Here is a 17,221-nt window from a genome sequence, read left to right as displayed (position 1 = left end):
GCTTTCGCACACGTACGAAGCAATGGAAAGTACCATGACATGGGTCAGGGCATCTTAGTCTTGAAAGCACTACCTTTGCTTTTTTATATTTTAAAGCACTTTTTTCCCCAGCAAATGACGCAACGCAATACATGTGTTTGACTTCTGCTTCCCTGGGTGTTGCTTATGAATCCTAGAAAAGTGAAATCCTTGACATCGTCAAGCTTTGTACCTATAAGAAGCTTTATTTCTCCCTAAAGAGGTTGCTGAGTGATGTGTTTAACTACTACTCCAAAGGCTACTGGTTCAAATCCAGCCAGAGGCCTCATGAAAGATAAGCCTGATAAGTTGCTTCTCAAAAATCACAGCTTTGAATGTTCTAAGAAGCTACCCCACTCTGCAACACGTGTGGCTGCCAGGAGTGGCTGAACAGGATGGTAACTAGTAACACAAACAACCCTGAAGGATGGGCCTGGACGCCCATACAGCACCGGGACAGCAACCTGGTGATCTGCCGCCCTCGGTCTTACAGGCCACCGAGTGAACGGAGCCATGTGACTCTCCCACATGGAGTCAATGTGAGTTGAAATCATTGGAATTAGAATGGGTCTGATTTCACTGGGGGGAAAGGGGATTGAAAATAATACACCACCTGTCTGTCAATTTGTCAAACTGTGGTGACTTGCATGCTGCTTTGCCACTGATATTTCAAATACTAGCAGGGTCACCCCTTGTGGGAAAATTTCAGCAGAGCTTTCCAGCCCAGGACAGATCAGGAAAAAGGAAGAGGCATCCCCTTCGGAGGTATTAGGCACTGAGTAACTTTGAAACCCATGAATAGCAGTGGAATATTGCCGGATATCATGGCAGAGGATGACCTCCTCAGGTCGGAAGGCACTTCCTCCCAATATGCCCGGGACAGAACTGCCTCCTCAAACACGAGTCGACCGTAATGATATGGCTAGACCAAAGCTTTCAGGACCTTCACTCTCCGATGGGGCCAAGTCAACACGAGTCGACCATAATGAAATGGCTAGATCAAAGCTTTCAGGACCTCCACTCTCCAATGTGGAAACAGTAGCAAACATCTGTTAATAATCAGAATGTACAGTTTGGCCATTCTATGGGGTCTAAAGTGGATCATTTCAGAAGCAGTAAGAGGGAGCCCTACAACCAGCAAGGAAGAGCTAGAAATGAAATGCACCCAAGACCCCCGTGTGGAGAGATGGTGGACGAGCATCACTGGGACCTCAAGGCATGAGGGGGTGCGGGCTTCCTGGGCGTTGAAGGACAGGAGGCTCCTGGAGAGTGGGGTGCTCTTTGTGCACTTATCAGCACAGAGGGCGCTTTGTAATGCTCACCCAAGCAGAGCCGAGGCCAAGGAGTCATATGGCTGAGTGGTCAAGGACCAAAGAGTCTGAAAAAGATGCTGTGGATAAAAGAACTTTATGCTTATCATTTTGTAACCCAGGAGCTTCTCTAGTAAACCTCATCATTGTATTATCTGTGATTTATGTGTGGACATTTCAATGGATCATTGAACGCAGCAAAGAAGTGGAGTGCCAGAGAGGAGATGGCTGGCGTCAGAATAGGGCAAAGAAAGTGGGAAAGTCGAGGCATGTATGACCACGAGCTCCCAAGAGTCCTGTAAGCAGACTCTTGGGCAAATGTTCCGTTGGAGTTTCCCTCTCCCTACTGAGGCCAGAGGAGATCAGATGTGGCTTCTCGGTAATTTTTTGCTTACTCAATCATACATGATTTCTTTTATTTTGTGAAGAGGTTATTAAAAAAGATCTATTCTCCCAAACAGACAATTCATGGGCAGAAAGCATGGCAGAGTGAGAGAGTTAACCATGGAGAGAGAAAGAACGAGTGAGAACGAGAGAACCAGAAGACGAGGGGGGGATGGTGTGTAAATAGGGAGACAGAGCAATTGCTCGAGGAAGGGCTGATCCACCTGGACCTGGAGAACCTGAGTTCCAGACTCTGCATCTTGGAAATTTAATGAAAATTATGTCATCTCTCGGTATCTTAATTACCTCATCTGCTCCATGACGGTGCTGGGGAGGGAGACTTCTTATAATTGACTTTTATTATTTTCTAAAATGATCAAATACACACCCTAAGACTCATCGTCTTTTTCCTAAATGCTCACTCCTTTGCACCTTGATTTATTCAATACATATTTAAGAAACATCTGCTAAGTTTCAGGTCTCACATGTGGAAGATACCAAAGTGAACAGGGTCTATTCGATGCAGCCCAAAAGGTTAGTGCTGTAGGGTGGAACTGGAGCGAGGGGCAAGGAGACGCAGCTGAGGAAGGAGATAATCCGGGACAAAGTCATCATGAGCTTTATTTGCCACATGTGGCCTTTTCTCTGAAGACAATATGAGCATTCATTTTTTTTCTCACTATAAAGGAATATGATCAGATTTATTCTGTGGTAATTTATGGAGGCTGAACTAAAGAGACAGACTAACGTTTGACCCCAAACGCCGTAGGACCAGCAAGAATGTAAAGAAATGGACTTATGGTAAAGAAATGAAAAGCAAGGATTTGGCAGGTAGTTGGATAACGAAGAGGCGAAGCGATGGATTGACACTGACTACTGTCTAGAGAGCTTGGTAGATGGAGCGGCCTTCCAGGGAAATAAAGAGAAGACATTCAGCACGTTTGGGTGGGAAGAGCCGATGAGGAGGGCAGAGGAGAGGCAGAAGTCATCGGAGATAAATGGAGTTCAGAGACTTTGGACTTCAGCAGCTCAGGAAATCCTAAAGCAGAAATGGATACTGGACTTTGGATCAGCCTCCTCAGGATGAAATCATAGTTCTCGCTCATTATGAATCATTATTGGTGATTCCATGGTGATTCTTCACTCTTTTAAATTTATAAAACCCAAATGAAGTCTTTAAACGCTCTCTAGGTTATCTCTGGAGAAAAAGGCACACTTGAACCGCTATTAAGGGCCCTAAAGCCCATCATGGAATAAGAGGCGCTCTACACCATCCACGTTCAGGTTTTCTGCTGGCGGCAGAAGAGAAGGCAGTGGCTCGCATGAAGTCCTGCTGTGTTTCTCACTCTGAGCACATGAAACAAATGCAGACAGTGGTTCATAGTTCAGAGTAGAGTCCTAGCAATGCCGAACAGCACATGTGATAAGATTGGCGCAGGGCATTGAAGGGTTACATAACTTGCCCGAGACCACATAACAAGCAAGTGGTTAAAATAGATTTTGAGCACACATCTGTCTTACTCAAAGCCCCGTCTGCCACAGACAGCTACTTAGATTAAGTCTGCGATTGTCTTCTTACAGAAAATTCAGGATATTTAAATAGAGAAAGCTAAGTATTCTGCTGGGTTATTTTTAATTCTAGTATTAAATTTTACTTTACGAGGATTGATGGCATTCCATTTATGGCATTCCAGATTACCATAATCGCATCAGATAACTTTTCCTAGTGGACGAATGGTATGTGATATGCAGGATTGATCAGGGTCACAAAGCATCTCCATTTCTGACACAAACTTTATTTCCAAATTCTGCACTATTATTCCCACATCAAAAACAAACAAACAAAAACCCCACCCTAAAAGAAGCCATAAGTTCAATACAGAGAGGTTCTGTATCAGAAACAGCACAAATATTGTTTTCGAGACACCTGGTCGCCATGGGAGCTGATGATGGGCAAAGAGCACACCTGGGTGTGGGTGGGTCTACTGATGGAGCAGATCACAGCATAGAAGCATTGGCAAACCATCACAATAGAAGTCAATTTTAATCTACTAAATCCTATGATAGTTCATTAGAAACCCTGGTGGTGTAGTGGTTACTCATTGCATTGCAATCCGCGTGGTCGGCAGTTCGAAACCACCACCAACTCTGCAGAAGAAAGAGTGGGCCTTCTACTCCAGTAAACAGCTAAGGTCTCAGGAAGCCACCGTGGTTCACTATCAGTCTGCATTGACTCGATGGCAGTACGTTTGAGTTGACAGTTAATGACAAGGTCCCTATATTTTTAACAGAGAACACGTTAACAGACTGGAGTCCTGGTAGCACAGGGGTTAAAGTTTTCAATTGCTAACTCAAAGCCTGGTGGCTCCGAGGGGAAAAGGTGTGGCAGTCACTTGGGTAAAAGCCTTTGGGTAACCCTATGGTCTTTTCTACTCTGCCCAAGAGGCTCTCTTGAGCACATGACTCCGACAGAGTGATTGTTTGGTTTTAACAATTTAACAAGCTCTACAGTTGATCCACGTGTACACCATTTTGGGGATCTCCAGGTTTAGGGAGTCATCAACACAGAAGAGGTAGCCAATGGGTATTTTCAATTGGAGCTCTTGGAAATCAACAGTGAGGTTTGACCAATAGCCCTGTAGACAACGACGATCTCGTGGTGCAAGCCCTCCTGTGTGTACCTCTTCTGTGCAGAATGGCTGTATTTAATTAATAAAAAAATTCACTTCTCAACTGGAACATTTTCTGTCTCAAATTCTAATCAGCCAGTATTTTCATCAAACCAGATGGTTCCACAGGGGAAGTGTATCAGAGTGTGCGCTGCATCTACTGCATTGAAATCTATGGATGGAAATATGGGATGACAACTGCCAATCACCAGTAGCAGCTCACCTCTTAAAATAACCAATTCTCTGAGGTCATTTGGCATTGAAACACAATCAAGAGCGACCCAACCTACGGTTGACATGGTTTAATTAGGAGCAAAAATACAATTTTATCCCAAAGTATGCTTTTATTTAAATATAACATAGTGCTCTGCATCATAAGCTATCTACAAGACTCTATAGACTATTTTAAATATTTTATATGCCTCTGAGTGTCCATCAGAAGAAGTGTGAGCTCACTCTTGCCTTCACTGAAGAATGATAGGAATCGATGCCTTGCAGTCCTTTCTAAATGAACAACCATGAATTAAGGCTGTATGAGCCAGATTTTTTAAAAAAATGTTTAAAATTCTCAAACATGGAAGAGAGTGTGCTAGAAATTCCATTGGCCATAAGTGAGGCCTCTGTAGTTCAACATAACTATGTTATCCAATGCTCTCACGTCAATTTTGATCAGAGCTTCCTTAAAGGCTACAGTCAACCTGTCCCCACAGGACGTCCACGGCTACAGTCTCCACAGAAGTAGACTGCCACATTCCTCTCTCTTGGAGAGGCTGGCTGGCTGGATGCCAGGAAAAAAGGCTCCAAAGGAGGAAAGTGGATTATAAAGTCGAGGAATCCTGTATCACACATATCTTTCTGAAAACGTTCACTCTGCTTTTAGTTGTAATAGCTGCAAAACCTCCTTACAGTGGCTTTGGGGGAGGCTCAGTGGCTATGCATCAGCGCAACTTTCCATCTCCTCCCACCATTTCCTTATTAATAGCTCATGCTTTGAAAGCCCACTCAAAGCTTGAAACATTATTTTCTTCATGGATTATTTCATACACTGGCATAAAAATTAATTTTCTAGAAGTTGAAATTATATTCTTACCAGTTTCACAGCTGGGCCCTGTGAAGCCTTGTGGGCAGGCACACACATTAGCTGCAATACAGGCTCCTCCATTCCTACAGCCGTCTTTGCAAAATGCTGAAATCATTCAGATACATTATTTTAGCACCTTAGAAGTAAATAATTCACGATACTCTAAAACAAGCTTATCTTTTTTTCTCTCTGAGATGTGAACAACAAATTAGGTAAGCAGTTGAAATTTCATATTTATGTAATTTCATAATTCTTTTCATCCATATAGAAACATAATCTGCAAAATAATATTATTTTTAATGTCACATGGGTATTTCACCTCTAAAATAAAATAATACAGTGCTTTTGAACAAATAAACAGTAGCTATACAGCAGGAAGTTCATTAAAATGTAGATTGTATCTTACTGTAATAATCCACTTGAAAAAAATAATAATGGCAGCTATCCTAGAAGTTTTCTTCAGGGGTTAATGACCATCATGAGAAATAAAGAGGAAACCAAGGTTGTCAAAGATTTCTTCTTGCTTGGATCCACAAATTCATGGAAGCAGCAGTTTGATTCAAGAAATCAAACAATTCATTGAATTGAGCAAATGCACTGCATAAGACCTCTTTAAAATGTTCAAGAGCAAAAATATCTGAGAATTGAGGGGTGCCGTAGCCAAGGTTTGGTATTGTATTTTTAATCACCTCTTCTGCCTGTGAAAGTTGGGACAATGAATAGGGAGACTGCAGAAGAGTTGATGCCTTTGGAGCAAACAAATCTGTCTTGGAAGAAGTACAGCTGTAATTTTCCTTAGAAACCAAGATGGCTAGAGTTCATGTGACATACTTTAAATGTTATGAGAGACCAGTGTCTAGATTGAAACATCATGCTTGGTAAAATCGAAGGGCAGTAAGAAAAGAAGATAATGCTCAAGGAGATGGAGTGACAGACAGGCTGCAACAATAGTCTCAAATATCCAACAATAACAACCATCAAGGCAATGAAACTAGAAAATACAAACGGGTTGAATTATTTGAGGCAGTGCCCATTCTGGGAGCCCTGGTGGCACAGTGGCTACTTGTTGGGCTGTTAACTACAAGGTCAGCAGTTCATAACCACCACCAGCCAGCTCAGAGGGAGAAAGACGTTCTACCATCTTCAAGTGTCACAGTTACACGTTACTTTGTCCTATGCGGGGTGGCTATGAGTTAGTATGGACTTGATGGCAATGAGGTTTTTATTGTTCATTTTCATCATTGGCCCAAATACTAAAATATTAAGTAAATATCCTATTAAAAAAATTTGTTGTAATGGTATTCTGAGAAAGCCTTGTATTCGAAAGCTAAGAATAAGTCAGGAACCAGAATCACTGGCAATGAAAAGACATTACACAGAATATTCTAGTAGAGTGAGTTTGGTCGTGAAGGGAAATAGTATTCGGTCTTGGAGCCTGAAAAAGGCCTGCCACAGGTGCGACTAAGGACCAAGATGCCAAACTTGGTTCTCGGAACTGGAGTGGAAACTCTTTCTCTCCTTCTCCAACATGTGCTTCTCCTAAGCATTAAGAAGAACTTTCTTCTGACAAATATCACTGAGGATTTGCGTAAGGATTTTGAATGTAAACTTCATCAGTAATAAAGAAGTGCATCTACAAGACCATGTTTGCTGATCATATCTTTCCTAGAGGAATTTGCAAGGTTGCAGCCCATTGTCACAGAAAAACAATAATTCAGATCCTACAGCAATTTAGCAGCTCTTTTTCTTTTTTTCGCTAATTCCCAACAGAATTACACAAAGGAGCTGGAAATTCTGTATTCAGGCAACCTGTCGTCCATTTTTTAGAAGGAACACATAGATTCTTGAAACTTTTCCTTCCTGCAAAGATAATCATCAGCATTTGCTCACGTTTTCAGAGTTCCTTATGCCATGTACTAGTCTTTGTATTAAACGGAAATCAGAGTAAAAAAAGCTTGGAGAAAAGAAAATTTGTGAAGCCCGAGCTGAAATTTCAAAGCCAGACTCTCAGAATCTCTGGAAGTTTTAGAGAAGTCCTAGTTCAGTGACATTGTTCTACGGACCTTAAATGTCTGTTGTTTCTTGGTATCTGTGGAGTTCGCTAGGCAAGACCTTTAATTTGTGGGTGGAGATCTAGTTGTGGCTTCCTCGCGATAAAGCCACTATATTAACAACTCCATGTTATTTCCTACCTCCGGCATGCACAGTATTTTATTTAGCACAGTGCTTGCTGTTAGGTGGTGTTGAGTTTGATTTGACTCACAGTAACCCTGGGCATCATGGAATGAAACGCTGCTTGGTCTGGTGAAAATCACAAGTGTTTTATGTTGGAGCCCATTATGATAGCCACTGTGTGGATCCATCTCCCTGAAGGCCACCTTCTCTTTGCTGGCCCTCTACTTCATCAAGCATGATGTTCTTTCTCAGGGACTCGTCTCTCCTGACAACATGTGTGAAGTGTGTAAGATGAAGTCTTGCTATCCTTGCCTTTAAGGAGCAACTCTGGCCATACTTTTCCCAAGATAGGCTTGTTTGGCCTTTGGGGATTCCATGGTAATTCCAATATTCCTCACTACAGCCACATTTCAAGCACAGTCTTCCTTACTCGCTGTCCAACATTCACATGCGTACGGAGCAACTGAAAATACCATGGCTGCAGTCGGATGCTCCCTAGTCCTCCAAGGACATCTTCGCTCTTGCACTCTGTAAAAAGCTCTTAAATACTGATGGCGGTGAACAAATAGTAAGGATAAAAGACACAGTATATTTAAGAAATGAGAGGCTTTTCCTCACCTAGAAAAATCACAAGTAAATCTGAAAGATGTAATAAAAGCTAGGGACTTGATCCTGTGGAAGTTGATGGCTTAGCCAAATAGATGTTATCTTTTCCTTAAGAGGTTGAAGTAAGTGTATTTGATTAAAGAAGAGAAGACAGTGGTGAAAAGTAACCTGTACAGATGGTGGAAGAATATTTGCTTGTGAAAATGAAAGTGTGAGCCCCATAGGGCAATTAAAAGAATTATGCATTGGTATTGAGAAACCACGGTGCCCTGCGGACTCTATGAGTTAGGCATTGTGGTACTAACTGCAAGGTTGGCAGTTCAAACCACACAGTTGCTCCCAAGGAGAAAAACAAGGCTATCTGTTCCTCTAAAGAATGACCGAGGTAAATTTAACTTGGGTGGCTAGTAGTTGGAAAGGAGCCCTGGTGGCACAGTGGGCTCACATTGGACTTTTAAGTGCAAAGTCAGCACTTCAAAACTACCTGCTGCTTCTAGGGAGAAAGAAGAGGCTTTCTTTTCCTGTACAAACATATGGTCTTAGAAACTCACAGGGGCAGTTCCACTCTGTCCTATGGGTTTGCTATGAGTTACAATGGACTTGATGGCAGTGGATTTATTTACCCATTTATTTTTGAGTATGAGTCAGAATAAACTCAATGGCAGAAAGTTTCATTTGGTTGGTATTGACAATTCAGCTATAATGGGAAACAATGATGTGTAGAAACTTAAAAGGCACATGGATTAATTTGTGGGGGGGATTAAATTTTCTTTTTTTTTTGCATTAGTATTCAACAGCTCCAGAGGAAGAGCAGAGAAGAAAATCTCTCAAAACCACATGAAATGGAGATAGGAGGGGGTTCCAAGAAGTTCATGGAAAAAATGGAAATTATCAAGCCCTCTTATATTTCATCATGGATTGTAGCAAATGAGTTCCTAATAAACCGAGCTCTGTCACTGAGTCGATTCTGATTCATAAGGGCTCTATAGAAGCGATTTCCACTGTTCCACAGGCGTCCACAGGCTGTGAGCAGACTGCCTGTCTCACTGCCACAGAGCCGCTCCTGGGCTTGAACAGCTGACATTTCAGTTAGCAGCCGAGCACTGTAATCACGATGCCACCAGGGTTCCTTCATGAGCTGACGATACCAGAAAACTGGTTAATGGGATCAAACCAAAGGGTCCAGGGAAGAGAAACTCTAGAATTGTAGAAGGGACAGAGAGAACAAAGTGGACGGAGAGAAAGATAATGTCAGACAATGAAATATTGATTTTAACATTCCAGAGAGGGACCTGTTTTGAAGAACAAGAATGTCCAATATGTGATCAGGGCATTGTTTACCAGAGACAGGCAGAAATGAAAATCGCTGAAGTGAAGATCAAGAGAAATTAAGCGGAAAGACTTAAACTAGTTGACCACTTCAACACTGGTGTAACTCAGGAGAATGTCAAGACCTTGGCAGAAGGCGATAAGCCACACACCGTTCTTAATGACTTGTAAGGGTGCCCAAGGGGCAGATAAAAGAAATGCAAAGGGGGAGAGGAAGGTAGGGGTGAATTGCATCAACTCTGATGGAAGCGGTGTGGCCTTGAGACTGTTTACCTTTGCATGTGGTTCCATTCCCGGTGTAGCCTGGCTTGCAGACACAGTTGTGTCCTCCAACAGTGTTGAAGCATAGAGCATTTTCATCACAGTTGTGCTGATTTGTGATGCATTCATCATGTTCTGAAATTAGGAATACAATTTTGTTACTTCAGCATAGATTTTCGGACATATTGTATTCTATATTTTAATCTGCACCTACGTCTTAGTTATTGTGGGTAACTTTCAAACACATACATACACAAAATATAAATTAAGAGTATAAATTTTGAATTACTGTACAGTCCTCTTGGAGTACATATAGAACTATATGTGAACAGATCCATTAACCTGGAAAACACAAGGATTTTGATAAAAGGTCCAGTGGGGCAAGGTTAGGGATCTGAGTCCCAACCCACTGCCATCGAGTCAATTATGAATCACGGAATCCCTATAGGACGAATGGAACTGCCTCTTTGGGTTTCCAGGGCTGGTAATCTTTTATGGATGTTGAAAGTCTAGTGACCAATGGATACAGACTGCTGACCTTGCAGTTGGCAGCCTAGTTTGTAACCCACTACACCACCAAGGCTCCTGGAGTGGAGGCAGTATGTGAGGAATCTTGTGCCGCTGTGGTAACTCTCAGAGGTAGGAACAGAACTAGCTATATGCCATTTCCTTGGGGGAGCTAGCGAATCTTGGAGATACATTTGCCATCTGACTCTTTCTTGGAGTGTGCTAAGGGTTACAAGAAAGGATGTGAGATTGCATGGCTTCTTGAGGCCTGACCTCCGGGATAATGGAGTTGAAGCCCTGGGAGTTAGGCACTGCAAGCTAACATCCACATTTATACTTGCAAGCAAAAAGATGTGTATCCAAACTGCCGGGGGAATATTTGATCTCTTTAGTGCATTCCCTCTCTTTGCAGGAAAAGTACTTCATTTCTATTCAATGAGACAAACTTGCTTTTATAATATGTGCAAATACAAACTTTCATGTAAACTTAATATACAATCAGTCTCATACTTCCTCACACTGTTTATCACTTGACACTTTTGAAAGTGATTTTGCCTGCATCCCAGGGAGAGAGGCAGAGCCAAGATCATTATTATCATTTTAAAGATGAGTCAAATGTGGCTCAGAGTGCTTAAGTAGACTGCCCAAATTCCCCAGAAATTCTCTTGGAGAACCTCAAATTTCCCTCTCAGTGTTCAATGAATATGAAAGGAAAAGATATCTAGCCTCAAGGACAAGATGGGCAGGAAAAGCATGGGAGGAAATGTATACAAACTAGCGCCGTTGTCAAAACCTCCCTGCAGTCATGCCATTTATTACTTGGTCTCTTATATAAATATAACTTAGTCCTAAAATTAAATCTATTTCAATACATTTACACTGATAAAGCCATTCATTTACCATGAAGTAAATCAGTAAAAAGAAAATATTTGATTTTAATTTTAGAACTCTTTGTATTCTGAACATTATAATGGTAATGTATCTGTAACTTTGAAAAATAAATTCTTGTGGATACTCATTTGAGATTAGATGAAAAGTCATTTGATATCACTACTAAATCAGAATCCTCTTTTATTTAAAAAAAAATAAAGATTAAATTTTCACCCTGACATTATTTTGTGGCCAGTTCTGTTACAGCACAAAACTATGATCATTTTAATTACAGCTTTGTATTTTTTAAAAGAGATTATTCCAACATCCTTCCAGAGAAAAGAAAGACTCCAGCCAGTGAGGCTTGTTAGCATTGCACAAATGGCCATCAGATTTGCCAAATTCCCAACCGAATTACCCGAAATTACACAAAATTCTCTCCTTATTATCTAGTAGCAGGGTATTTTGCAGTTTGTATAAATTAATGCTTACTATTGATAAAGGGGCCTACCCTTGAGGACCATCATCAAATTTCAGAGGGGCCAGAATGGCCGCATTAGCCCCCGTGACCCCACCCATCTTTGGGTTTAGCTGCCTGAAGCAAAATAAATATATACACTGACGTTTGCACCTGCTGCCAGTTTTCTTCCCGGTGCAATTCAAAGTGCTGCTGTTAATCTATAAATGTCTATATGGACCGCCCTCGGTCCTTGAACACAGCTGCTGATTGATTTAATGTTGTTTTCATCCCTGCCTTGGTTGTCTTCTTAATTAGACTGTACTCGCTGAGTAGGAGTGCCTAACAAGAGGCAGTTTAGCACCCAGTATGAAAATAATCAATAAACATTACATAATTACACAACCTGGGATTTGGTTTTCTATGCTGTCATTTTCTCTCATGGTTACTGAAATGAATGTGTCCCTAAGCAATTCAAGGGTAAGGACTGATTTCAGGTTTGTAAAGACAGCTCTGCCTTAACACAGATTGTTCCCTGTGCCTGACGTACCCGCCCATTGCTTCTGGAAAACTCGTTTTAAAAGATTTTCTGAAAATGCCTGACTCTCCACTTCTTGGAAGTTTAGGAGCTACTCCCTGCTTTTCCTAGAACTGTAGAGATAACTCCATTATTATGCTTGCATTTTTCCCCTTTTCCGGTCGGAGGATGGATATTCTCAAATCCTCCCCTGGATGGTAACTATTTGGAGAAGGATCGTGTATTGTTCTTTGAATTTCACTTCAGCATTCAGGAAATGTGTCTTGAATGAACGATTAAATGAATTAATGAAATAAGCAAGATACTATATCTGCCATTATTAGTTGAGCCAACGTCCATTTGTTCAGTTGCAGAGCAGATGAAAAGCAAAAACTATTGAAAACATTTTTGAGCTGTATTTTTTTTGTTTTGTTATGTTTGTAACACTGCTTTTATTGTGGTAGTGTTTTATTTTATTTGGGATATTTAAAATATTAAGGTACTGGGGTATATTTTGGAAAGAGACAATATTAGTTCCTTAACTTTACCACTTTTCATTGCCTTTCAAACCAATAATAATACATTTGGCTATAGGTATGCTCATAATTATGAATCAGCATAAACAGTGACCATAGGAAAACAGGTTTCAGAAATGCCTGTAATCTCATAGACAAAATCATTTTACTTTGATAGTCTTTTTCAGACAGAACGTGAGTGGAGCTATGAGTAAACAGTCAGTAAGGTGGTCTCGATGAATTGTCTATATTGGTGCTCCATATCCAGTTTGGATCAAATGTCAACTTCTTGCCCTTCCCTTGGCTCACACAGCCCCCAGGGCTCCATCACCCACCCGGAAGTTTGCCTTTCCTAGGTCAGTTTTAATAATTCCTCTAACATTTTCCAGATATAATAACTAAAATTCAATAAGGAAGGAGATGCCGAGATAAAATTCCAATCAGTATTACGTTCCAGTGTTTGTGAAGAGCATATCAGTAAATCATGTAAACTAATTCCAAGTTCTATTTAAAACCTATTAAAAAACAGACATTTCAGATCTGATGTTCCGATATTCAATTCATATGACTCAATGCTATTTTCATAATCTCAGTGAAAATATACTTCTTCATGTGATATGATAGTTCTAGGTTGAAACCCAATGTACCTCTTCCTAACTCTTCTCCATGAACGTATTTTACCTGAACCTAAGTTTAATCATTTTTGTTATTTACGAATAAAATTTGACTGAAGTGAAGAATATACATACATAAGAAAAAACATGCAATAGGACTAAGCAAACTTAATATGGATGTCAATCACTGCAGTAATCATAGAAATCATAAGCTTAAAATGATAACTGGAAAGGATCTGTCCTCAGCGCCATCATTTCTTTTCCCTCCACGACTACATAACCCTTAGCTGATTCCTTACCAGTAACAGGACTCACGATAATGAAATTCCTCTACAGCCAAAATATGTACGCACACACACACACACACAACTTGGATTTGCCCAAAAGCACATACCTTACCTATAAATAATACTCTGGTTTCACTTACTAACTTGTACCTAGGGTGATTTAATATATCTAACATCATTTTAAGATGCTGAACCCAAAAGTACCATTACTAATAATATATATTTGCACTTGAAATGAGCTTTAAATTTGGTATTCATATTAAGCTGTTTCCTGAATGAGGATCTAGAGACAAAAGGTTCAGTTTTAAATGCACATTGATTTCCAATGATGATTTTGACACCAACGTGCAATCCACATGTCCCAGGTTCGATTAAAAAATTCAGAATACTATATAATGAAGATACTGTTGGAAATACTAGTGAAAAGTAATCCCTGAAATACAGCTTCATTTCAATGAAATTAAATACATTTTTCTTAAATGTCTATAGTGCAATAGGATGTTCTTGTGCTACGAAGACAAGTATAAACCATAGCTGCCCCTTTCAAAGACTTATGGTTTACTTATGGAGAGAAGACAAAAACACTGTTTGTTAACACATGGATTTAGTATGAGAAATAATGAAATCAATAAGAAATCTTTATTTAAACAGAGCAACAGACATCAAAAGAAAAAGACACTGTGGGAGGTGGAAGTCCATAAATGACTGCAAGGAGAATGGAGCCTTTTACATGAGTAATTTTACATTTTTGTATGACAGGATGTGTTTGGGGTGTTGCTTCTAAGAGGACATGTCTTTCCTGAAATTGGCCTGTTTTGTTTTTGGAAATTTGAGGGTTTGAAAGAACCTAAATGATATGGAATAACTCTGGTCACAGTTCAGTGTCTCATAACATAATCTCATTTAATTCTCACTTAACTAGGAAATATCACTGCTATTTTATTTAAAAAATTAAATTTGATCTGGAAAGGATAGATAGGTTCGTCAACCAGCTAGTAAGTAGAATTACAATGCATGTCTGCTTGACTACCAAGGCTGAATTATTCATTCCTGTGCCATAGACTTCCTGCTTTATTTGATGCTTCTGTTTTCCTGTCTCTGTCTTTTTTCCTCTCTTTTTTAAAAATTGTTTTACTGGGGGCTCTGACAGCTCTTATAACAATCCATACATCCATTGTGTCAAGCTGTACATTTTTTCCCCTCAAGTTTTCTTTGTAATTATCAAGAGATTTTTAATGTTTTGACAGTTTATTTTTTTCTCTGTGATTGCTTCTGTCGCCTCAAAAACTGAAGATATTATCATCATCTTATTGTATTTTGTATTCTTTTTTAACCTTATTCAATGAGAGCCTAATTAGAATTAAAGAATCCTTTGAGGCTAAGGACAGTTCCATACTAAAATTCATGTAGGTACTAAAATCTGTTTCCACATGAATTTTAAAGCTTGAGAAAAATTTTTAAAAGAAGAGGAATATATCAGTAAGGTCAAGGATCCTCCTTATAAAACAAAGCTAAAACTTCAGCAATAATTTCCCCGACTTAAATATTTCTTGCAGCCATGGAAATCAGTATGGTGCTTCCTTAAGCAAATGCAAATACAATTACCTTATGAATCAGTAATTCTCTCAACTGAGCATATAATCTAAAGAATTAAAAAATATGACAGGGGCACCGCAGCAATTTCTATAATAGCAAAAACATGGAGCCACCCCAAGTTCTGATGACAGAGGAAAGGGCTGGATAAATAAACTCTGGGACAGCCAGGCAATGGAACATGAGGGATCCATCAAAAACAGTGATGGCAGTAAGCCCTGGACAAAACTAGGAAATATTGTGTTCAGCAAAGTTAGTCAATCTTAAAAAGATAAGTATTTAATGTCACAATTATTATAAGGAAAGCAAAGTAAAATAAAAGTGGTTTTTACCCCAAAAGATAGGACTTTGGCTACTCTAAGGAGGACAGGGACTGGGATGGGGACAGAGAGATGGGAGGGATAAAAATATGATAGAGGGAGGTTAGGAAGGATGTGAGGGGAGAAAACCAGAGAACCATATTTATGGGTGTGTTTTCTGTTTTTGTGTTTGTTTGTTTCTTTCTTTTTTACTTCTTTGTTGAGATGGGTTGTGCAACTATATAGGATAGGCTTTTTAAAAAGCCACAAGAAAGAAAGAAAAATAGAGTGGAGGCATAAAGCCTTAAACACAAACTCATCAGATTCTTTACCCCTCCGATTAAAAGATTTGCCCGAGTGGCTAAAAAAGAAGGACATCTGAAGTGGACATGGATACTGGAAGTCTTTAGTGACATACAAGTTCATTTTAAACACATGATTTTTAAAAAAATCTCTTTCAGCTCCACAGTCAGCCAGGTTACCAGGTTACAACTCCAATGTCTCGGAAGCCTCTCCTCTGACACCAGTGCCTAGGTCCTGGCAATGCTGTTCACGGTTTCTCGAAATCTCTGCTTCACGTCACCCATCCCCAGCCATGTTCTGGCTAACATATACATATCTATTATATGAGTACATGTACATGGGTGCACACATAGAATATTCTACTTTTCTAGAAATATAAAATCATGGACCTTCACAGCCGGCTTTCTACCTTTCTTCTTCTATAATGGACTTTTCCACTCACACAAAACAGAGTGGCTATGCTACATTTTTTTACTATCTTGTCCAAAGCTAGAAGTACTGAGAAAATAGTAGCAACAGCAACATACACGTATGGAACCCATAAACAAATCTGTTTCTCATTTCCTGCTCCAGTGTTTTCTGAAATAGTACTTTCACAATGACTAAATCCTGCCTTAGAATGTGGCAGGGTATGGTCCTAAAAACAGTGGCAACCTGCCTTCAGATAATTGATGATTAGAAAACCAAGAGCCCTATCTGTACCAGTGTACATCCTCTGGTCTAGCCATATTTGTTAGGTAGAATTGGGATCATGATAGGGGGTGGGGAGGGGGTGGGAAGCATTTAGAAACTAAAGAAATGTTTTATGCTTCATCTTTGCTACATCACACCCTGACTGGCTCGTGTCCTCCCCGATACCCTTCTGTAAGTGAATGTCCAGTGGCCTACAAATGGACTTTGGCTCTCCACTCCGCACTCCGCCCTCCATTCACAAAGATATGATTTTCTGTTCTGATGATGCCTGATACCTGATCACTTTGACACCTCGTGATCGCACAGGGTAGTGTGCCTCCTGCCCGCAGACCTCATTGCCTCTGAGCTAGATGGCTGCTTGTTTATCTTCAAGCCTTTAAGACCCCAGATGCTATTATCTTTTGATAGCTGAGCACCATCAGCTTTCTTCACATTTGATATTCACCCACTTTGTCTTCAGCGATTGTGTGGGGAAGGTGAGCCTCATAGAATGCCAATTTAATAGAAGAAAGTATTCTTGCATTGAGCGAGTAGCCGAGTGGAGGCCCAATGTCCATCTGATACCTTAATACGAAACTTATAAATATATGCACATAAATCTATTTCCCCATCCTCATATATAATACATTTGCATATGCACACACCTTTATTCAGACCTCAATAAATGCCCTTTGCCTCCTAGCTCTTTCCTCTATTTCCTTTGACTTTCCTCCTGTCCCACTATCATGTTCAG

General features: G+C 40.2%; 1 protein-coding gene across 1 annotated transcript in view; it reads right to left on the bottom strand.

Moving 5' to 3' along the window:
• NELL2 (neural EGFL like 2) overlaps window positions 1–17,221 on the bottom strand; it is a 438,054-nt gene that overhangs the window by 108,917 nt on the left and 311,916 nt on the right. Inside the window, exons 14-15 of the mRNA XM_013006940.2 lie at window positions 9,846–9,968; window positions 5,472–5,567 (exon numbers count right to left, since the gene is read on the bottom strand). Coding sequence (XP_012862394.1) covers window positions 5,472–5,567; window positions 9,846–9,968 — 219 coding nt within the window. The remainder of the gene's footprint in view (window positions 1–5,471; window positions 5,568–9,845; window positions 9,969–17,221) is intronic.

The sequence above is a fragment of the Echinops telfairi genome, unplaced genomic scaffold (genome assembly GCF_000313985.2).
Source record: "Echinops telfairi isolate 266 unplaced genomic scaffold, ASM31398v2 ScPeMD7_12;HRSCAF=54, whole genome shotgun sequence".
Classification (NCBI taxonomy): domain Eukaryota; kingdom Metazoa; phylum Chordata; class Mammalia; order Afrosoricida; family Tenrecidae; genus Echinops; species Echinops telfairi.
This window is presented reverse-complemented; position numbering and strand designations above follow the sequence as displayed.